At 45.8% G+C, this 23,132-nt stretch overlaps 2 protein-coding genes across 4 annotated transcripts; one reads left to right on the top strand and one right to left on the bottom strand.

The window, feature by feature from the left end:
- Nucleotides 1–399: 399 nt before the first annotated feature.
- LOC309380111 (F-box only protein 4-like) lies at nt 400–9,424 on the bottom strand. 2 transcript variants are annotated; one of them, XM_081929938.1, is made up of 7 exons: nt 6,424–9,424; nt 5,201–5,436; nt 3,932–4,152; nt 2,240–2,309; nt 1,622–1,791; nt 1,194–1,372; nt 400–604 (listed from the first exon to the last, which is right to left on the bottom strand). In XM_081929938.1, exons 1-7 carry the CDS (start codon nt 6,607–6,609, stop codon nt 515–517), a joined length of 1,152 nt encoding a protein of 383 aa, XP_081786064.1. In that variant the 5' UTR covers nt 6,610–9,424; the 3' UTR covers nt 400–514. The 2 variants fall into 2 exon arrangements, with proteins under 2 accessions (XP_081786064.1, XP_081786065.1); XM_081929939.1 differs by having other exon boundaries at nt 5,201–5,432; nt 6,424–6,635.
- Nucleotides 9,425–11,811: 2,387 nt separating this feature from the next.
- Nucleotides 11,812–22,980, top strand: RIMOC1 (RAB7A interacting MON1-CCZ1 complex subunit 1). Of its 2 annotated transcripts, XR_014172708.1 has the most exons (7): nt 11,812–12,232; nt 13,458–13,564; nt 15,611–15,757; nt 18,872–19,003; nt 19,726–19,840; nt 20,912–21,372; nt 21,419–22,980. XR_014172708.1 is itself a non-coding variant. In XM_081929922.1 (6 exons), exons 1-6 carry the CDS (start codon nt 11,827–11,829, stop codon nt 21,196–21,198), a joined length of 1,194 nt encoding a protein of 397 aa, XP_081786048.1. In that variant the 5' UTR covers nt 11,812–11,826; the 3' UTR covers nt 21,199–22,980. The 2 variants fall into 2 exon arrangements, 1 of the variants encoding a protein (XP_081786048.1); XM_081929922.1 differs by having other exon boundaries at nt 20,912–22,980.
- The last annotated feature ends 152 nt before the right edge of the window (nt 22,981–23,132 follow it).

The raw sequence follows: 23,132 nt of genomic DNA, 5'->3' as shown, positions 1-23,132 counted from the left end.
ATTTATACCCTGCCCATCTGGTTGGGTTTCCCCAGCCACTCTGGGCAGCTTCCAACCAAATATTAAAAACAATACAGCGTCAGACATTAAAAACTTCCCTAAACAAGGCTGCCTGTTATAAAAAATATTATCAGTATATTATCAGTATGTTGATGACACACAGCTCTGTTTTCCCATTCCATCTGAACTGGGTGTGCTTTTCTACCTGCGAAGGTGTTGGAACCTGGAAGCTATGGTGGACTGTATGGGGCCAGTAAAGTGAAGTTGAATCCCAATTCAATAGAGTTGTTGTAGTGGGGGATTCTTATGTCCGAGTATTAGGTCTGAGTATTCATTTACCAAGTGGTAACTTATCAGAGTAGACAAACATCAGTGGAAGAAACTGTGAACACACACATGTGCCAGGGAGAAATTTATCCACCCATTCATGCCCAAGGACATAGTGACATTCTCCTTTGCCACAAGTGGGCATGCAGTAATGTATATGTGAATGAATGAATGTAAACAAGCCTGGTTACTGGGCATTTTTACATTTGATTTGTTCCAGTAGCCACTGAATTCCATCTACCAGTCCATCCAAGGTGGAAGTTTCAGTGTCCTGAACCTGTGAAATGCAGGAATAAGCAAATGTTAGTATCTTTCACAAAACAAAAGTGCTTGAGGCTTCAGCTTGATTGGCAAAGATGAAGGCCTGTTTCTCCAGGCATTGCCTCTATGAGTGGATTTCCTGTGGGGTGAACGGGTTCACACTGCTGATCCAGCAAGTGTTGGAAGCCTGCTTTCTCTTGGCAATGGTGGTGCACCTTCCGGCTCCCAATTGTGTGCTGGTAGCTGCATCTCTACCTGTTCCTGATGGAGTCAGGTGAGGGCAGGTGAGCCCGGTGTAGGGAAAATGGCCTTGTGGGCCAAATCTGGCCTGTGGGCTGCTATAGACATAATCTCAATGAATTTGACCAACCCTTAAAAAAAGAATAAGGCATCAAAGGTATAGGCCAGTTCTGTAACCTACAGTGAAATTCTATGCAAGTATACTCAGAAGGCAGTCCCATTGGTTTAACAGGCATTACTCCCATATAACTGAGAATAGGATGGCAGCCTCAATTACACGATGTGGAATGGTGCTTCTAGAGCCTGTTGTCAATCAGTTTCATGATCCCAGATACTTAAACAAATGAAAGGGGGGGAAATGCTACCATCCATGGCTGCGTGCCAAGCAGGTTCAGCTGCAGCTGATGCGCCATGTAAACACAAGGAATCCTTTCGATCTCAGCACAGGAAACGCAGGACAGGGCAAGCAGAGGCCTATCTGTAGGGCCAAGGACTGGGTCAAGCATGGCTGCCAGCCAGTCAAATTCAAGTTGACGGTTGTGTCCTGCAAAAAGAGAGTGAGGGAGATAAAGGCTCTGCCACCCTCTGCCAGCTGTACGCTAAAAGCTATGTTGGCATCATTCAGAAGCCCTTACATTTATTTATTTTAATTTTAAAAAGGTTTTTGTTGGTATAAAGCACATGCACACAGAAAACAATAGAAAATACAACAGATCCCCCATTCTTAGACCCTACTGGGTTGTGTAGCCACATAATTATTCCCTTTTGACCCATATGGCACAAAGGTCCTTACTTTCATGAGTGTCAGCATATGCAAGATAGATGAACCCATCCATTAGTCTGCACACGTTTTTTAAATGTTTGTTCAGACTGTAATGCATTTTCCCATCAACACCGGACTCCGCAGAGAACACCTTGTTGACGGGACTAGTGTTCTCTTCCTTTGCTCTGAGACTTTCCTCACTGGAAAGAGAGGAGAGAAACCAGTAAGGAAGGGGGAAACTATGCAGAACTGAAGGTGTTGAGGACTAGTGCCTTAAGAAAGAACAGTGTGGTCTTCTGTACACATCTAGGCCAGGCCGTTCAAGGAAATGAACAATTCACAGGTCTACTCTGGCTCCTAGTAGTCTTAAGTCCCCCAATTCCTGAGTGAACTGAGCAAATGAGGCCATGTCCAGACTGTGGCCAAAGGTTTCCTTGGAAGAAACGTGCACAGAATGAGCACTTCTTGAAACGGGCTTGCTCTCCTCTTCAGACAATCCTATTACTATTAGAAAATTATCATATGCATCGGCATGATGATGGAGATCTAGAATTTTCTTATTTTGGGACAATCCTATCACTGTTGGAATACTGTTACTTAAAGGGGCGGGGAAGCAAGCAAGCAAAAAACACCTCAGATAACACTTACATGCTTTCTGTACACAGTGTAATATTGAATTTCTGGCCATTCAAATGATATGTGACTCCTAATTCTATCCCTGTTTGAGACACAGAAAGAAGAAAAGAAAGGTGAAGAATTTGAGGCCTGTTTAAAACTGACAAGTTCTTTAAAAGGTAATGTTTAAAACTGACAAGTTCTTAAAAAGGTAAAGGACCCCTGACAGTTAAGTCCAGTTGCGAACGACTCTGGAGTTGCGGCGCTCATTTCGCTTTACTGGCCAAGGGTGCCGACGTTTTGTCTGCAGACAGTTTTTCTGGGTCATGTGGCCAGCATGACTAAGCCACTTCTGGCGAAACCAGAGCAGTGCACAGAAACACTGTTCACCTTCCGGCCAGAGCGGTACCTATTTATCTACTTGCACTTTGACATGCTTTCGAACTGCTAGGTTGGCAGGAGCTGGGACTGAGCAACAGGAGCTCACCCCGTCACGGGGATTCGAACCACTGACCTTCCGATCGGCAAGCCCTAGGCTCAGTGGTTTAGACCACAGCGCCACTCGCGTCCCACATCCTTCTAAGTTCTTAGAAGATTATAAATGGCAGCTAACAGATTGAGGTTGAATCCTGACAAGACAGAAATACTGTTTTGGGGGGGACAGGGGGCGGGCAGGTGGGGGGGACTCCCTGGTCCTGAATGGGGCAACTATGCCCCTGAAGGAGCAGGTGCGCAGCCTGGGAGTCATTTTGGACTCACTGCTGTCCATGGAGGTGCAGGTCAATTCTGTGTCCAGGGCAGCTGTCTACCAGCTCCATCTGGTACGCAGGCTGAGACCCTACCTGCCTGCGGACTGTCTTGCCAGAGTGGTACATGCTCTAGTTATCTCCTGCTTGGACTACTGAAACACGCTCTATGTGGGGCCACCTTTGAAGGTGACCCGGAAACTGCAACTAATCCAGAATGCAGCTGCTAGACTGGTGACTGGGAGTGGCCACCGAGACCATATAACACCAGTCCTGAAAACCTACATTGGCTCCCAGTACATTTCCAAGCACAATTCAAAGTGTTGGTGCTGACCTTTAAAGCCCTAAGCAGTGTCAGCCCAGTATACACGAAGGAACATCTCCACCCCCATCATTCAGCCCGGACACTGAGGTCCAGCGCCGGGGCCTTCTGGCAGTTCCCTCACTGTGAGAAGTGAGATTACAGGGCCTTCTTGGTAGTGGTGCCCGCCCTGTGGAATGCCCTCCCACCAGATGTCAAGGAAATAAACAACTATCTGACTTTTAGAAGACATCTGAAGGGAAGTTTTTAATGTTTGAAATTTTATTCTGCTTTTACTGTTCTGTTGAAAGCCGCCCAGAGTGGCTGGGGAAACCTAGCCAGATGGGCAGGGTAGAAATAATAAATTATCATCATCATCATCATCATCATCATCACTATTACTATTATTATTGGAATACACAGAGCCTCTGTTCTGCCACTGACTCATTGTCCCTCATAAACAATATACAGTAGTACTACTGTACTAGATAAATACTATATATTTTTGAAAAGCTGTTTCTTCTCTTTCTGTCTCATGGTAGGGCTGGCCCCACTCTGCCTCCAGTTAAACTACGTTCTGTAGCTGGGTTAGAAAACATCCCACTCAGAATAAGGAGGCTTCAAATGTTCACCATTGCCCTTTCTGTTTGCTTGCTTAAGATAAAGAAATCATGTTACCATTCAATTGTCCAGAAGGAAAACCAGCCAGCGGCCAAATCTCCGGACACACCGCCATTCTGTACAGCAAAGAGTCATTCAGCTCTTCCAACACAGGCCCAAACATTGCAAAGCGAGGCTCTGTCTGTGTGATCAGCGACTGTAACATGGAAGTGACAGATCCGGAAGTGGGTTGGCTGGGTTTTGGACATCTTTTACGCCAGAAGCAACACTTTCTGTACCTGTGTGTATATAGAATGTGTGTGTGTGTATACACAGAGAGAGAAAAACCACACACACTATAATAATGAAAACTGATTGTAAAACCTTAAAAGGAGTAAGACAAGTTTTTCAGCATGAGCTGCAAGGTCCCACAAATAACAACAACAACAAATATGCTCAGCGCTGTTGACGCAGCTGAATCTAACCTGGTGGGACAATTCTGCAAGCCCAAAGGAAGCTGCTCAGAGCTTTCCAAGGAAGAGTGAGGTGCACATTTGTGAGCTTTGAAAGTACTCGAACTTACTGTGACACTTACTGTTAACAACTTCATGGTGAGTACCAGCACCTATTTTTCCTAGAAAAAAAAGTACTGCCTAAAACCAACATTTGGAATATATGCTAATAGCAAACTCAGTTCTCTGAGCGTGGATCCTTATGCCATCAAAACATCGCCATCTATGGTCAAGAGGGAAGCAACAAAGAACCCTTAAGCAAAGGCTGTGTTGTAAACAATGGAAGTACAGTGGTACCTCGGGTTAAGAACTTAATTTGTTCTGGAGGTCTGTTCTTAACCTGAAACTGTTCTTAACCTGAAGTACCACTTTAGCTAATGGGGCCTCCCGCTCCCGCCGCGCGGCTGCCACCCAATTTCTGTTCTCATCCTGAAGCAAAGTTCTTAACCCGAGGTACTATTCCCGGGATAGCAGAGTCTGTAACCTGAAGCGTCTGTAACCCGAGGTACCACTGTAATATGATTCTATGATAGCATACAGTAACTGTCGAAGGCAATCTGCTAACACACAAAGTAAATCTGGGATGGCATAAAATTTAATGATATATTAGTGGCAAATGTATTATTGATGCCAAATGTTATATAATGTTTACAAAAAGAGTAATTGTAGAATCAGGTTTTAGTATTACTGAATGTTTATAGCTGTTCATCAATTTATGCTATTTTAAATCCTGTTATGTTTTTGTTTAAAAAGGAGATTAGGAGACATACAGCACAAAACTTTATATGTCTATAAAGATGTACGTTGCCTATATGGAATTTTAGAGGATACTTACGCAGCCATGTAGTCACATGAGGCACTATTATGAAGCTCAGAAAAGGATTTATTAAATATGTTTGCATCAGGGACTGACTCCCAATCAATAGAACGACAGGAAGGAAGATCGCGGATGAGAAAATAACACCATAGTAAGGGATCCTGGATTGTTAGACTCCAGTAGCGATTGGTGCTTCCCAAATTACTCAGATCTTTGGGTGTGAGGAAGGACATGATGTATAACTTCAAATCTATCTGGGGGAGAAAGATTAAATATTTATAAATGAATCATTTAGGAAGCATAAAAACATAACAACAGCCCCTGTCATTCATTCATATATATATGAATGACCTCAGGGAGTCCCTTCCAAATTTACCATTCTGTGTTTCTATGAAATGCTCCAGCAATGGCCTGGAGCCTTGTCCCAAACAGCCTGAAGGAGCCACATATATATTTTTGTTTTCATGCAATCAATTTGTGCATCTTGTTGACTTTTTTCAGTTGGTATTTTTAAAAATTAATAAACTTAGTGTTATGAGTTTGTGGGTGCTAGACCTCTTCAATCTCTGGATCCAGCAAGTGCTAGAATTTAATCAAGGCTTGTGGTGTTAAAACTATATGCCAGACTTCTAATCCCTGAATCCAGCAAGGGTTAAAAGCTCATCAAGCCAGGAAATCGCCTGGGTGATGGGCCATTAAGAAGGAAAAAAGAGAGCGGGCTCTGTGCCCCTCCTCCAGCTCTCAGATAGTTAGAAGGACAAAAGTCTGAGTCTTAGAGCACCTTCTGCTGTGATGTGACCCAGAGGGAAAAGTTGTCAAATGAAAAGGCAGAGAAAAACTATGCCTGATTTCTGCTGGAATCCAAGGCTGCAGCTATGGGAGAAACAAGACCCTTTTGGGGTGTTAATGCTGTGAACCCCTCCATCATATGCTCAGGTTGTATATATGAGTTAATAAATTATATGTCATAAAAACACCAGAGTTTCAACTGTGCCTCATTGCCAAAAGGAAACACGGACCCTGGGTAAGTGCCTGGAATGGGGGTGGCGCACAGCAATATATTAAAATAAAATAAAGAGTGCAACTGCCTGGCGTCAAAGGGGCGGGGCCGTGAAGGGACCAATGGGAAGCCGAGCGAACAGGAAGCTCCAACGGGGAACTTTTGGCAACACTGCTGGAAGCGGCGGCCGTTCGCCTCGCTGGGATGCGCCAGGCGGGCTCGGGGGCGGCGGCGCGCTTACCGGCAGGGCCTCCAAGGCGCTGGGCGTCGTTGTCGTCTGCTTCTCCTCCTCCTCTTCCCCAGCGCGATCGTCGCTCTCCGGGATCCTCCCCGGCTGCTGTTGCTGCCCCCACTTGCCGCGCAGGACGCGGAGGCTGCTTCGCAGGAGCGTCTCCAAGCGCTGCCACTCCTCGCCGCCCTGCGCCATCGCTCCGGGGCGCACCGGCAACCCTCCCCGTCTCTTACTTAGCTGCGATTCAGCATCCCCGGCACTGCAGCAGCTGGAATCCTGCGCCCCTTGGCGTCGGATCCCGGATCCTACCAGGAGGTGGGTCTCAGTAGGAGGAAAGCGGCGTCCGCGCAAAGGCGAAGCTGCTTGCGCGCAAGTAAGAAGGGGAAGTCTGGCGAAGAAGAAGCCGCGCGCCCCACCTGGATTCCGCCTTTGGTTTGTTCCGGAGGCGTGGGAGGTATTCGGGACGCCTCCCCCGCAGTCCGGCTGGCAACTGCGCGCTGCTGCTCCGGATTCTAGTCCTGGGTTAGTGCGCGAGCATCGCAAAAGCCAAACCCCCGCGATTGATTAAGCATTCGAGGCCGCGTGGAAGTTCCAGAAGTCGTGGTGCAATAAAAATATGGTCCCCACATCCCGCTCCAAAATACAGTACACATAAAACCTTCTAGAAGTTTTAATTATTATATTTCTAATCTTTAATGATTATTGTCATATCAACTATATTCCTTTGCTTTTCCGTTAAGATCATATGACGTTTAAGATGATAAGACCCAGCTAAACATACACGTCCTTTACTTGTTCCTCTTTGGTTTCTTAATCAGTTGAGAATGCTTCCTTCCTACTTAACAACCATCTCTTAAGGTTTACTTTGATGCAAGTCCCCTGTATGTTGAAATGGCCTTACTCTCTAGTAATACGTTTAAAACTTCAGCCTCAATAAAAAACAACCGAACACCTTAAACACTATTAGTCAATAAATTGTGGCATCAGCTTTCAGTTTGTGAGATTTGTGTTTACTGGCTGAAATTCATTCTCATTCATTTAATTTGCAAGAGCAGATATACCAGAATGTCCCGTTCTGCAATGTGAATGTTACTAGCACTGGTTGTAAAATGGGGTCAGGGAGTCAGCTCAAATTAATAGCATGTCTACCTCTAATCCCAAAAGCAAACCAACAGTCTTTTGAAAGAGGGGCTATAAAGTGAAACTTCTTATGGACCCAAGTGAAGGCCAGCCTGGGACTACAACTCCCATCAGCCTCAGGCAGCACATCTGTGTGCATAGCATCTGGAGGAACCTAGATTGGGGAAGGCTAAGCAGATACCAGTAACACTGGGCAGATTGTGGTAGGCTAAGTAGACAAATAGCCTGAGCTGCTTATAAGGCACCTTCCTGTGTGCTTTTTAAAGAATTGGATTACACTGTGGACTAACATCATGCATGTAGTAAATATGGAGTAAAAAGTATGGCTTTGTAGGCACATTGTGGGACGTGGAATCCTTTAAAAAATGTAATATAATCTTTTGGTACAGCAAATGTCAACATTTTAATCAACTCTGTGATTGAGACTGGTTACATTTATTCACGTTTGCTGCATCTCTGTGTTGAGCTTTTTTTGATTAGCAGATGCTATTCAACCTGCTGCAAGATCTGCTATGTAAAACTCACTTCTGAAACACTTCAATATATCAAAATTGCACGTGTGCCACAAGATAGCATTCATCTAAGTTTCTTATAACTTTGAGTATCCGTTCAGGTATACAGAACACCTTATTTGGCAGTTACTTTCAAGCCACCTCACATAGTCTGCATTTCATGTGCTACATTCATGCATAAGTAATCCAGTGCAGAATGAAAAAGCAACAAAGGTCGCCTCTAGATGAGCTGTTTATTGAGCATTCATCCAAATTTGCTGGCCCAAGGTTATGCAAAGGTTAGACTGTTTTACTGTGCATTTGTTCCCATTTGTTTGTGTGGAGGTCATATGACAGCAGAGTATTTTTCTGCTTCAGAAACATGTGAAGAAGCACAATGGCTTAGAGCAGGGACTGATCCACTGTCCTTCAGAGCCTGTGGGGGGCCAGACTATATTTTTGGGAGGAAAATGAATGAATTCTTTTGCCCCACAAATAACCAAGATGCATTTTAAATAAAAGGACATATTCTACTCATGTAAAAACATGCTGATTCCTGGACCGTCTGCGGGCCGGATCCGATCCCCAGGCCTTAGTTTGCCTACCCATTTTTTAATTTAGAGGATCTCAGAATGCCAGATTCTAAGCTCATTAAGGTTATGGAAGACAATCAGGGTTGTCTGAAATTGGTGCGGTCAGAGAAGGTAAATACACGTACTAAGCACATAGACCTAAAATGTTATACAATAAGAGATTTGAGCCAGAATGGGTTTATTGAAATGCAGTATCGTCCAAACAATGGAAATGACAGCTGATATTTTAGCAAAGCCTTTGTTGAAATGAAAGTTTTGAGAAGTTATGTGCTAAACTAAATTTTATTAATTCAAATTAGGCACAGTGAAGAGATTGTAACATTTGTGACATTTATTAGGATGTCTAGCATCAGGTGGGCAGGGCTTATGTGTTGTGCTCTGGAATCGGCCCCTCCTTTCGGGTGTTCGGTTAAGTTCAAATGGACAGGCCAACTGTCATTCTTGCCTCATGATGCTGTTTTAGTTTCTCTCAGACAGTATGTTATGTTACAATTTTCTCTATTATTAAAGCTTTGTTTGACATATACAGTACTTGTATTGAACAAATTCCTAAAAGAAAAGAAACATTGCTAAAAGAAACTCTGCTAAAGAATGGTGGAATATCCTAAACTGGGTGGGGGGATATTCCCAGACTCGCCAGCATGCCCCATCCAGAGTGTCACTGAGGCTAGCTGTGCCCTGCAGGTGGCTTGGGTGCCTTGCAGGTCCTGCGCTGCCTGAAAAAGCAGTGTGAGGCTGGCATCCACCTGCCGCCTCCCCCTCAGCTGCCCTCTGGGTGGGGGGTGCCTGGGACTGGGACTCTATGCCACTGCCTTAGGGGCCCAGGAAATCTTCGTCTACTCCAGAAAATCAGCCAATGGGAGTTCTGGAGAACTTTGGGCTGGTGAACTCACAATGGGGGCCATGCATGGACAGGGAAATTCCAGAATGCCTTCAGTTGGCTTTGGAGTCAACTGCCACCTAGCTGAGTTCATGGCTGCTCCAAGTGCACTTTGGGACTTAGTACAATACGCTGCTGAGCTGGCTGATTCTGAGGGTCCCATGAACCGCCATGACTGTATCCTGAGAGTGTCACTGAGTTATTTGAAAGGGGAGGGGAATCTACCTGTCTACCTACCCATCCACCCCATTTATCTTCATCTCTTCCTCCAAAGAGTTAAGACAGCAAATCTACTTCTCCTCTCCCCCATTGGTAGGTAAGGCTGAGAGACAGTGACTGGCCCCCAAGGTCACATCCTCTTTTTCAGTGTTAAAAATGGTGTCCAGGCGGATTTTTAGAATTCGGCAAAGCATCCAGTTGTTTGGTTTGGTTTTGTATGGCTGCTGTCGTCAACAAACTCTCACAAGCCTTGGGCACGCAGGGCATCGCTGCTGCAGCTTGGGGTGGCCCCATTTCTTCTTTCTCAGCTGCTTTATTCTGGGACTAAGAGGGATCCTAGCAAATAATAATAATAATAATAATAATAATAATAATAATAATAATAATAATAATTTATTATTTGTACCCCGCCCATCTGGCTGGGTTTCCCCAGTCACTCTGGGCGGCTTCTAACAAAGATTAAAAATACATTAAAATGTCACACATTAAAAACTTCCCTGAACAGGGAAAAGAAGGAGGGGGTCCCGCAAAAGGCAGGCCAGGTCATCGTGGAGAGTTAGCCATCTGGTTTCCAGGATATAGGCCTCGAAACTCGAAACGCGGCTGAAGGCAGTGGGTTTCTTTAGGGTATTGTAACCCAGGGCGACGACAAAGCTGGCAATGCCGTGGGCCTCCCATCTCCTCCGGCGGCAGCCTTGCAGTTTATGGGGACGCCAGTCACCTTGCAGCCGGCGCGAATGTCCCCTCCGGCAAATATAATGTTCTGCCGCCGGCACAGATCAGATCAGACACCCGGAGCAGGAGGAGAGCAGAGGCAGCGGGAGCCGGCGGGGTGGCTGCTGTGGTGGCGACATCTCTTGCCCGCTCGCCCTAGCTTTGTCTCCCTCAGCGCCGGGGCTGGCCTGGGACAGGCCCCGCCGGGCCTCCATTCCCTCGCCCGGACAGGACGTGGCGAGCGGGGCAGAGGGCGGCCGAAAGGGCGACGAGGGTAAACCCCGCCCACTAACGACAGGAAAGTGACGGTTGCTGAGCGGTGGGAGGGGCAGCGTTCCGTGCGCGGCTTTGAATTCAAAGTTAATTCAAAGCGGCGCGAGGGCGGGCAGGCGGGGCGGGGCTGCTCTTCCCTTGCCCTACGGTGGCTCCTTTGGGACATACTGCGCAACGGCGGAGCGCGCCCCGCCTCCCCCCGTGACTCCGCCTCTAGATTCGTGGCCAAGCGCCGCGTAGTCTTGGGTTAGCGCGCGCATTGCAGAATCCCCACGATGGGCGATGCAATTGCGGCCGCGTGGAAGTTCGAGAAGTCGTGGTGTAATAAAAATATGGTTCCCACCCCCTGCTCCAAAATACAAATAAAATCCCCTAGAAATTTTAACGGTTATGTTTTTACTTTTGATTATTATTGCCCTATCAACTCTTGCTTTCCTGTGATGGTCATTGAATCTGGAAGATGGTAAGATACAGGTAGAAATACACGTCCTTTACTTGTTCCTATTCGGTTTCTTAATCAGTCGAGAATGCTTCCTTCCTACTTAACCACCACCGCATAAGTTAGGCAAAAAATATATAAAATATATAAATATATAATCGAAATTATAGATGGGGCCTTTGGAGGCAGAGATAATGGGTGGCTTAAGCTAGTTTATATTCAACATAGCTTTGGTTTATGGTTCTTCTAAACAGCTCCTCTGAAAGAAGAGGGGAGGAAATACAGTATTTATCTTCCTCATTAATTAATCTAGCCTTGTCTGTGTCTGTGTCCTCGATGGGGTGGTGAGTACATTTGACTGAACTCAAGCATCTTAAAGAAACCGAAGGGGGGGGAGGGAATTAAGTGCTGCTCATTTTATATATTTAGGCTGTGAACGTCATTCCCCCATTTTGAAAGAGCGTTCAAGTTTGTTTGTTTTTCTTACTTCCAAACTCAAAGCTCAAAAAACAAACAGGACCCTGTCCTGGCCCCAGAGCTGATGGGTGCAAATGAGCTGCTGACTTTACAACAACTGTCCCCCCCCCCCCCCAAGGCGGTATAGTCCTTTAGACCTACAGTCAGCTCGCCTTTCAAACCGATCTTGTAAAGAAAAAAACTCAAATGCTCCACTGTGAATTAAATCCGGACCAAGATCTGCGGTATCGACGGCTGGGGGTGTACGCGTGCGTGTCGCAAAACCCGGAAGTGGCCTCAGCGGTTTTAAAACCCAGGAATCCAGGCAAGTTGCCCCCTTCTATACTTTTCCTATCTCTCGTGGCTACAAAGCCTCCGCGGCGCGATCCCCCTCTTCCTCCCCCCTCCCTTCCTTTGGGCTGGAGCATATCACGTGACAAGGAAAAGAAAGAAAGAGGCGTGATCTGCGTAGCAGCTGCCAGCCCGGACCTGGGAGGCGAGCTCCGCGCGTTCCAGATGGCCGGGGCCGGTTTCGCTGCCGAGCTGCGGCTGCGGCTTGCGGCGCTCAAAGGCAGGCTGCAGCGCTCGAGCCAAAGCGAAGAAGCCTCCGAGGGTAAGAGCGGGGTGGTTAAAACTGCGAAACCCGCTGCGGGGAGAAGCGCTTCCTGTTTGCATTGAACCTCCCACTCTCCCCTTTACGCTTAATGGGGCGGTCCTTGGTTTTAGGGTTTGTTTTTTCTTAATTAAAAACCTCCCATTTCTTGGGTATTTTTCACCGGCGGCGGCATTTGTAGGGTATGTGCCCAGTGCAGCATTTACGTATAAGCTAAACAAGCTATGGCTTAGGGCCCCACTCTCTTGGGGGCCTGCAAAAAAGGGAAAAAACTGGATGTAGATTTCCAAAATATGAGAAAAAACGCACAAATAAAATAAAACCTACATACAGCAACAGTGTTTTGTGTTGTTTAGGCTCCTATGATATAAGTAATGAGCCCTGTCTGCTTCCTAAAATATCACTGATTTGCTCATTTCTATATATAGGGTGCCTACATTCTGCATGAATTGGCTGCATGGCAACATGTGCAAATGGCTTTAGATACCTATTAGATCCATAAATTACCATATAGTATATATTCAACACACAAAAAACAGCAACAATTTGTTGTTGACAAAGGACAGCTGGACATATAAAGGGCCCCATTACTTTCAGTAGCTTACGGCCTCATCAAACCTAAATCCGGCCCTGTATATGCAACCAGAAGCAAGGCCTTTCCCCCAGATTAGATGTCTGCATAGGATTGCAAACCTAAGGACGTAGGAAACTGCCTGATCCACACCATGGGCGCATATGGTTTATTGTTGCCAACACTGGCTGGCAGCGGCTGTCCGATGGATTCAGTCGAAGGCACCTTGCCAGCCCTACCTGGATGAACCTGAGGCCTTGGCATGCAAAGGAGGTTCTCTGCTCCTGAGAGCAGCTGCGTTCTCCTGGATTTGTAAAGGGTTTCTCATTCATTATTTATGTTGTGAGGGTTTTGGGGGTTGGGGTTCTGTATCACACTTGAGCCCCTTCTAATTTCTTGGGGGTCATGGATCCAGAAAGGGTTAAAAAATATAATAGATTGTTGTACTAGTCAAACATGTTTTTTGTGGCACCTTTGTAGCTCAGTATGAGACTTTTGCTTCGAACCCCACATTGGGTTCTGCAGAAGCTTTTGAATGAGCCACTAAGGTTTTACAGGTTCTGAATACTGTAATATCTCAAAGATGTTTGTGGGGGAAATACTGTCTTATATGGATTGTGTTTTGAAAAGGTCTTTGTCTCTTTTCATCAACAGATCCCTTCTTAATGCAAGCTTCTGCTACACTGGAAAACTTGACGGACCTTTGTAACCAGCCTGGAGAAAATGGCACACTTTCCAAACTCTTGCAACTTTATACGCAGGTACTGTGCAGTGATGAATTTTCAGCTTTTTAGGCTGCAATTTTAAGCATGCATGCTTGGACAATAGAATTCATAGTATGTGAACTATAATATGGTTTGTACTGGCAAATAAGAGAATTTCCCAGTGAAAGAGTCACTATGAAATAAATGCTTTGTTTGTGGTTAAACTGGAATGAGGTTAAAATTAATAGCACTGTGAATACATCTTAGATTTGTATGTTTAAAGGAACAGACCATGGGCAGTCCATGAACCAGTTTATGGGCGTGGTATAAATATTTTTATTGATTTATTTACCCTATTTTGTATGTATAAACTGAGGTGCTGTTGTCAAATTTCAGTGACACAAATAAAAAACTAGCTTAATGGTGATTAAGATGAGCTTACGTTTGTGATTCCATTGACTTATTAAATTTGCTTAAATGCAGTTTTCTGCCTTGATCTTTCTGTGGCTTAAACTGTAGAGCAGTTATATATTCCAGTTACTGTTTCTGTTTCATTTTCTAATTTTATTTTAAAGAAATTAAGAGGGCTTGATATGGTCAGTGCTTTGGGGGGGGGCCCATACCCCTAAACATTTTGTGAATATTTGTACTTTTGTCCATTTACTGTATTTATTTTTCCTGATTTGAACTATAAAATGGTGATTTTCTTGAGTCAAAAAGAGAGTGCCCCTAAACATATATTTTTTTAAGAAAAAAAGCACTGGGTGCGGTTATGATAGGTTTCCAAGGGGTTGCTCGAGAGCAAGCAGGCAAGTACCTGTCCGGAGCGCCACTCTCCCGTGGCTGACTCATTCACTGGCAGAATCCGTGAATGGGCGGGGCTTAAACTTTCCCAAGAAAGTAATTTATTGATGCCCAGTCTGTGCCTCCTCACTCTGCGCGAAACCTTACTGCGCAAGGAGGGCGTGGGTAATGGTGGACCTCTCCCCTCCCCGCTTTGCCCAGGCAAGGTGTCCTGGCAACGCCTCGCCTCCTCTGAACCCTGCAGCTCCTCTCCACTGGAGGCCTGGTTACTCTCCCCCGCCAAGGAGGAGCTGCTTTCCACGATCTTTGGGGGCTCTCTGTAATCCATCCGGCTTTTCCTCTCTCCCTCCTGAACCTATGGCAGTTCCCTGACAGGTTATATAGCCATAACATGATAACTTCTGACCTTCACTCTTCTTAGATTTGCTCAGACTGCTTGCCCCAGATATAAGTGAGATGACTTAAGACAGTGGTTGATAAACACAGCAATACTTGCTACCACAAATTCTTGCCAGCGTAGAGCAGGCACATAGGAAACTGCCTTTTCAGGCTTTTATTGATAAAGTCAAGCTTTGCCCACTCCGATTGACAGCAACATTACAAGGTCTTTCTTACCACCTAGAACCTAATCCCCTTTTAACTGGAAATGCCAAAGATTGAAGCTGGGACCTTCTGCTTGTAAAACATGTCTCATACCACTGAAGTCGACCCCTTCCAGAACAGCCTTAAAACTGAGGTGCTGAGCTGATTCATTGCATCAGTATATTTGTCAAGGCAGAGAATAGCAGACCTATTATGCTAATATCCACCCCAGGATGCTTAATTTTCAAATTCTGAGGTTACAGAGAAGGTATTGGTGACCTGGAAGTGTTGAAGGTAAATGTGGTCTTGCAATGATCAGTGATGCATGTCCCCCCCTCCCATTTGTATATTCTAACATGCTATCATGATCTTCGGAAAGGGATTCCAGGATACAGCAGTGAAAATACTTGTACAGGTTGAATCCAGCCCAACGCTGGCATTAGCAAATCCATCCTTTGCACTGTGGTTTGTAAACTTCTGGTTAGAAATCCTTGCAGCCTGGTCAGGGGAGAGGGGGAAGTGTAGAAGGGACTTGCTTTAAATCCCCTTCTTAGAAAGTTGCCTTAACATAGTACTTTGTTTAGTCGTGTCCGACTCTTTGTGACCTACTAGTAACATAGCACTACTCAGGGCTTACTTGGACAAGGTGAACGGTCAGCTAGGAAGGACGGAACAGGTTGCAGATTGTGGTGCTGATATTCTTCCACCTTTTTAAAGGCCGTCCTGGATATCACATATTTTGAAGAGAACCAGCTTGTCGATGAAGACTTTCCAGAGGAGTCCTCTTTGCAGAAAGTTGAGGAACTAATCAACGCACTTTCAGAGCCAGAGATCTTGATCGATAAAAGCGGTACATCTCAAGAAGTGAGTACTAAGTGTTAAGTCTCATTCGCCTATATTTCTTTAAATTTCATGTAATACACGAAAACAACCTCTAAGCCCTCTTGCCCTCAGTGTCTCTGCTCAGATTGTATTCTCATTTTCTTTGTTTTGAATTTTTCAGCCTATAGCATTCAGTGGTATTATCAGCAAAAAGTACTGACTTGACACCCGATGGTTGTGTTGAACTGTGTTAACTTTTACAGGTGAAACTCAGAAAATTAGAATATCGTGGAAAAGTTCATTTATTTCTAAACACCCAACTTCTTCTGCAATTACCGTTTGAGGCATTCCCTCCTTATGGAGGGTCTCAATGATGGCCTTCTGCACAACTGTCAGGTCAGCACCCTTCCCCATGATTGTGCTTCCTACTGAACCCATTGCAGGTGTTATGGATTGAATAGCAACTGCACCTTTTCACAATATTCTAATTTTCTGAGATTGTTAATTTGGAGTTTTTATCAGCTGTACCCCATAATCATCACAATTATAACAAATAAAGGCTTGACATATCTCGCTTTGCATGTCATGAGTCTATCTCATATATCAGTTTCACCTTTTAAGTTGAATTACTGAAATAAATGAACTTTTCCACAATATTCTAATTTTCCAAGTTTCACCTGTATTTAGGGAAATTCACTGTTGTCATGCTTCAAGCCAGAATTTTTGTGTTGGTGGTGGGGTCCTTAAGATGTGAGAAGATAATGCAATACAGTGGCCTGCATCTAAATAAAGGCAACATAACCTAATTTAATGAGGGACGCGGGTGGCGCTGTGGGTAAAACCTCAGCGCCTAGGACTTGCCAATCATATTGTCGGCGGTTCAAATCCCCGCGGCGGGGTGAGCTCCCGTCGTTCGGTCCCAGCTCATGCCCACCTAGCAGTTCGAAAGCACCCTTAAGTGCAAGTAGATAAATAGGTACTGCTTTATAGCGGGAAGGTAAACGGCGTTTCCATGTGCTGCGCTGGTGCTGGCTTGCCAGAGCAGCTTCGTCACGCTTGCCACGTGACCCGGAAGTGTCTGTGGACAGCGTTGGCTCCCGGCCTCTTAAGTGAGATGAGCGCACAACCCTAGAGTCGGACACGACTGGTCCGTACGGGCAGGGGTACCTTTACCTTTACCTTTTTAACCTAATTTAAAGTTTTTAGGTGCTATTTAGCTAAGTTTTATCCCGAGTAATTTCCTGCTGAAATTAATGAAACTCACCTGGTTATGTTCATGAATTTCAGTGGCTCTACTCTGAGTAAAAGTTAGTTAAATACCACCCATTGAGTTGCCTTAAGATTGCATTATAATAAAAGAAAATGAAATTATATATTTAAAATAAGCACCTGTTGCTTATAATTTTACCTCAGTGCATTTCTACTCATTAGCTAGATTACTGGAAGACAGTGCGATACAAATCCTATGCATGTTTCATGCAGAAGTAAGTTTCACTGTAGTAAGATTTGCTCAAGGATACATTGGATTGCACCCATTCTGATAGGGACCCTGCCTGCCTGTTTTGTTTTATTTTGCCACAGTAAAAGCGGAATCTGTAACCCAAAGTGTTTGTAACCTGAGGTGTTTGTAACCCGAGGTACCGTATTTTTCGCACCATAGGACACACTTTTTCCCTCCTAAAAATCAAGGGGAAATGTGTGTGCATCCTATGGAGCGAATGCAGGCTTTCGCTGAAGCCTGGAGAGTGAGAGGGGTCGGTGCGCACCGACCCCTCTCGCTCTCCAGGCTTCAGGAAGCTATCCGCTAGCCGTGGGAGACCCAGCTCTCCCATGGCTAGCGGAGCGCTGCATCAATCCCGAAGCTTGGGGTGTGCGGAGCTCAGCGCGCCCCAAGCTTCTGGGTGCCGGCAAGGTCTCCGCTAGCCGTCTAGACCTTGCCAGCACCCAGAAGCTTGGGGGTGCTGAGCTCCGCACGCCCCAAGCTTCGGGATTAGCGCTCCGCTAGCGTGTCTAGGCTGCGGATAGCAGCCTGCTTCCCGGAGCGTCGGGCGCCCTGAAAGCAGAACGCCCGGCGCTTCAGGAACACATCCGCAGTGTGGGGAGCCTTGCAGGAGTTCCCCACAGGGCTCCCCACGCTGCGGATAGCAGCCTGCCGCCCGGCGGGTGGGGCGCCCTGAAGCAGAGCGCCCCTCGCGCCCGGCAGACATCCGCAGAGTGGGGCGCCCTGAAGCAGAGCGCTCCTCGCGCCGGGCAGACATCCGCAGCGTGCGGAGCCCTGCAGGAGTTCCCCGCAAGGCTCCCCACGCTGCAGAGCGCCCGGCGCTTCAGGAACACATCCGCAGCGTGGGGCGCCTTGCAGGAGTTCCCCACAGGGCTCCCCACGCTGCGGATAGCAGCCTGCCGCCCGGCGGGTGGGGCGCCCTGAAGCAGAGCGCCCCTCGCGCCAGGCAGACATCCGCAGCGTGCGGAGCCCTGCAGGAGTTCCCCGCAAGGCTCCCCACGCTGCGGATAGTAGCCTGCTGCCTGGCGGATGGGGCGCCCTGAAGCAGAGCGCCCCGCGCGCCAGGCAGACATCAGCCAGCCCCACAAGCTTGGGGGACAGCAGGGAGGTGCAGCGCCACTATCCCGCTGTTCCTCGACCTGGTTAGGTTTCCCTGACCTGCTTTTTTGGGGGGGGGGAAATAAAGGGAAATTTTTTTCCCTTTATTTCCCCCCCCCCCAAAAAAAACTAGGTGCGTCCTATGGTCCGGTGCGTCCAATCGTGCGAAAAATACGGTAATACTGTAATTGAATATAATTGAGATAATGCAATAAGGGAAGTACAGGGGGGAAATAAATTGAGACAGGCTTTGCATGTAGAAGTTTTAGTTGTGCACCCAGTCAGCTCTGTTCAGTATATGTAGTTCTACAAACAACTGGGTTTCCTGTGTCTTGTGAAACTGAATCCCTGAGAGTGTGGATACAGTATACAAATATGATTTGTTTCATGCCGTTGGGAGACATTCATATTAAAAGATATGAAACACTATTTTTTTTTAAAAAAACCCTCAAACTCATTCCACCAACTCATTTCCAAATATGCTATGTTTGCCCTTTTTATTCAAGGTTTAGGCATCTTAATCAATGTGGATATCTGATTTATTCATTCATTTCCAGCCACTCGCAGTGCTTGGTGTAGAACTGCTGGAATGTCTTTACTGGAGGAGAGGAGCCTTACTCTACATGTTTTGCCACACGGTGAAAGGAAGGAAGGAGAGGTTGATGAATAAGACCGAATTGTTTAAAAAGGTAAATCCCTTTCTGCTTAAAAAGTTGTTGTTGGCACCCGTCTGTTTTGAGACAATGGCGGAGAGAGCAGAGTTTTGCCTTCAGTCCTGCCCAGCAGAGCAGCAGGACTGCGGATACAGCCGTGGCTACAACACTCCATCATGCTTTGTTGCTGCCCAGCCAGGGTTAGGATTGCTCTGTTAGCTGACGTCATGCAAACTTGGTAAATAAAGCCCAGCATGTTTAGGATTGTATAGATCCTGCCAATCTTCGTCCAGATTTAACTTACAATTTAATGTTTGTCTCTTTCCCTTAGTATACAAGAAAGGTTTGAAAGGTTACCTGACTGTAGGTAAAGGACTGTACCACAGTGGTAGACCCTGTGTTTTGCATTCAGAAGGTCCAGGTTCAATCTTTGCCATTGACAGGAGTCTTGCCCAGCCCTGAGACACCAGACAGCTACTGCCAGTCAGTGTAGATAATACTGAGCTGTAAATTCCAATCACCTGCCTCAGTATTAAAGCAACAGCTTGTGTTTGCCTTCTTTAGGAGTTGTGTAAATTAAGCGGTTCTTTTGCACCTGGCGGCTCTCATGCCATGACTGAGTCCTGTTTGTCATATTTATTGCTGTTTTTTCAGCTTTGTGACTAGAAGAAGGGGGGGGGAGAACATTCTTTCAGAATGAGGAGATGAAGTTTGAGACTAAAATACATAAAATGCAGTGTTTAAATTTTCTCCTTCAGTTTCTTAATGAAGGAATCCAGTACTTGGTGAAGATGCTTGAGTTCAGGTGTTCTGATCACCCCATTGAAGACTTCGTGTTTCAAGACACAGACACGGCTAGATTAATACATGAAGGTAAATATTCCATATGGTGCTTTTTTGGTCTACTTTTTAGAGAAGTTGTTTAGAAGAACACAAATCAAAGATAATCTTGGATATAAGCTTTTTTTCAGCCACCCATTATCTCTCCCTCCATAGGCCCCATCTATAATTTTGATTATTTTTTGCCTACCTTAGGAGGTGGTTGGTTTAAGTAGGAAGAAAGCATTCTCAACTGATTGAGAAACCAAATAGGAACAAGTAAAGGATATATATTATTAGCTGCCTTATCTTCTACATTAAATGATCCTAACAGGAAAGCAAAAGAACACAGTTGATGCGACAATAAGCTTATTTTTGCTTTTATTATCACAGTCTAAAAAAGTATCACCCTTTTTGTCAATGGACCTCTTACACCCACGCTTGAGCCCAGGTCAGGCACAATGCTAAACTATGGTTTACTGTTCCATGCATGGGCCATTGGCTTGCACACTCCCCTATCCACAAGGACTACATTGGTATCCCAATTGGAATAAGCCACCTGTGACCAGTATCTTGGGAACTTTATGCTGCACACTACAGAACTTGTAGGGACGCGGGTGGCACTGTGGGTTAAACCACAGAGCCTAGGACTTGCCGATCAGAAGGTTGGTGGTTTGAATTCCCGCGACGGGGTGAGCTCCCATTGCTCGGTCCCAGCTCTTGCCAACTTAGCAGTTCAAAAGCACGTCAAAGTGCAAGTAGATAAATAGGTACCGCTCCAGCGGGAAGGTAAGCGGCGTTTCCGTGCACTGCTCTGGTTCGCCAGAAGCAGCTTAGTCATGCTGGCCACATGACCTGGAAGCTGTACGCCGACTCCCTCGGCCAGTAAAGCAAGATGAGGGCTGCAACCCCAGAGTTGGCCACGACTGGACCTAATGGGCAGGGGTCCCTTTACTTTACAGAACTTGTGAAGAGGAACAGGTGCAATTTTAGGGATTTCTCTTATATGTTTGTTGCTCACAAATTGCAGCCTTGTCATTTGCAAAATGTAGCTATTAGATAGAAGTTGTACCTATTCAGAACCGCTGCTTGCCTTCAGCTGCTTCTCTCCCCTATCTTTGGCAGGCATATTTAGCGACACCCACCTGCTGGCTATGATGTACTGCGGAGAAATGTGCTACTGGGGACTGAAGTACTGCAGAGAAGTTAAGGAACGAAGTCGAAGCACAGAGGCAGGATCGAGCAGGGAGCAACCCGGAAGCTCACAGAGCGAAGTTCTGGACCATCGAGAGACGGGGGAGAAAGTGCTCCTGAAATACATAACTGTGTGCGAAGGACCGTTGAGACTGCATGACTGGGATACCAAAAACGCAAAACTCATACTGGACTATTTTAAGCAGTTTTCTGCCTAATTGACTTAAGGCCACTGAGAAATGGGGGGGACACATTATTTTTCCTTTTAGAGGCTACATTCCCTTGCAAATAATCCATTGGGGACCACATGGCACGGGTGGTTAGAGCACTGCTTTTTTTAATCTCCCCACAAATTACTTTTCCCCCTTCCTCCAAATCTTCACTTAACCACAGTTGGCCTTGGAAGTTCTGAAGCGACAGGAATGTTTATTGGGTTAGGTGCCAAGGTTACTTCCCCTACCTATTCCCAGTGTCTTGTCTGACTCATTCTCCTTGCAGCAGCTTCCACTTTTGCTGGAGAGAATTGAGAGTCAGGAAAATACCAGGGAGCTTGGAGGCCTGACTACAAAGAATGGCAACTAGAGCTTCCCAACTCTCCTTCTCCCAGCAGCCATCGCTTTTGCTGAGCGGAATGAGGAAGGGACTGGGAAGCGGGGTTGGCTTGCAGCAGAGGAGATGGGGGGAGTTGCAGAGAAGGGGGTTGCAGCCTAGGTGGAGGCACCCGAGGCCAGGTAGAAAGGTGCTGTGGGCTGGGGTTGGCAGAGACACTGGCAGTTCCTTGTCCCTGATTTAAGCGGATGGTTTGTGTTCCCAGAACAAAACTGGGGCAACCTTGTATAGCTCCTTGCGAACCAGAAGGTGTAATTTGTGCCTTTAAACAAATACACAACATTTCAGAGCGTACCTTGATTTAATTTCTGTACAGTTTACGAAACTGCCGTACAAGTTACTTTACAGTAATCCTTCTGAAGCTGCTCCAGTTGCCGACAGAGTATAGGTCTCCAGGTAGAGCTTCAGGTAAACCTAAGTTGTTGGCATCCATCTAGAGACAATGGAGTGTGCTGGGGCGGGGAGTGAAGTCAAACTGCTGTGTTAGCAGCACCAAAGAAAGATGTTCTGGTTAAAATCCATATAATATAGCTTTGTTTGGTACATAAAACACATGCGAAATTGCGTAGAAATAACTAAAAATGATTACCAAGTAGCTGCAGTTACATTATATATTATTATTGCTGTTATTAATAATTATTATTATTTTACCCATTGAAGATACCTAAGACTTTGGAGGAAACCCAGTTTGGCATCAACCCTGTGCACAGAGATAAGCAGCACACAAGGGTACAAAATAAAAATTAGATGTCATTTTTGCAGGAGTTCTAGGGTTGCTACCACTTCTGGAGTGACTTCGATGTTGCTGAATTTCTGCTCCCCAGCAGAGAAGTGAAAAGTGCAGCAATGTCTCAGTGAAGTGCTCTGTTTCTGGGTGTCTGCCTTTTCTAGAATATTTCCTTCTCCCAGCCACTCAGCACCATGTGGCCACTGAATGCGCTCAGTCCTTGCTGGGCTGCTCTGTCAATGTTTTGTGCTTTGACAGCCCTTTTTGCATTTTGCTGCCTGTTCATACTTCCCTCTTCTACGTGGATTAGGTGGAGGAGAACAGAATAACCTTCCCATTTAATGCTTATTCATTAGCATGGTTTAATTCCCACCTTGGAACTGTTGCATGCTGCAGGGCAGGGCTAACAATAAATATATGCTTGCATCCTACACCAGGTTTTTAAAGGGCCTAATTGGCATGGGAGGGACTATTTGGGATGACAGCAGAGCGGACAGCTCCTCCTCGAAAATCACTGTCCTCCACTTGCAACATTTAGGCTTTTTTAAAAAGTTGGTGTGCAATGGAAGCTTTTTATTTATTTTTTAAGTTTGTATAAATAAAAATGTATCATTGCAAAAGAAAACCCAACTAATAACATTTCAATAAATTGAAAACAACGTAAGGTTGAACATTGTCATTGTACTTACCGTATTACTCCAGTATATCAGGAACATTCCTCTCCCTAAATTTAGTGGGTCAGTTTGCATTCTCCTATAGTGGGTTAATTTAGCCATTGTCACAAGAGACAAGACCTTTTTGAGCCTTTCAAAAATA

Source organism: Podarcis melisellensis (genome assembly GCF_964234715.1).
Source record: "Podarcis melisellensis genome assembly, chromosome: 11".
Lineage (NCBI taxonomy): Eukaryota > Metazoa > Chordata > Lepidosauria > Squamata > Lacertidae > Podarcis > Podarcis melisellensis.
This window is presented reverse-complemented; position numbering and strand designations above follow the sequence as displayed.

What these genes read in the sequence shown, in the direction of transcription:
- LOC309380111 (XM_081929938.1), bottom strand. Translation starts at nt 6,609, where the DNA reads ATGGCGCAGGGCGGCGAGGAGTGGCAGCGCTTGGAGACGCTCCTGCGA. An exon ending in TCATGTGACTACATGGCTGC is followed by an intron (nt 4,153 to 5,200) that starts GTAAGTATCCTC and finishes ATATACACACAG; the next exon opens with GTACAGAAAGTGTTGCTTCT. An exon ending in ATATGCTGACACTCATGAAA is followed by an intron (nt 1,373 to 1,621) that starts GTAAGGACCTTT and finishes CTCTTTTTGCAG; the next exon opens with GACACAACCGTCAACTTGAA.
- RIMOC1 (XM_081929922.1), top strand. Translation starts at nt 11,827, where the DNA reads ATGCTCCACTGTGAATTAAATCCGGACCAAGATCTGCGGTATCGACGG. An exon ending in TCTTGCAACTTTATACGCAG is followed by an intron (nt 13,565 to 15,610) that starts GTACTGTGCAGT and finishes ACCTTTTTAAAG; the next exon opens with GCCGTCCTGGATATCACATA. An exon ending in AGACCGAATTGTTTAAAAAG is followed by an intron (nt 19,004 to 19,725) that starts GTAAATCCCTTT and finishes TTTCTCCTTCAG; the next exon opens with TTTCTTAATGAAGGAATCCA.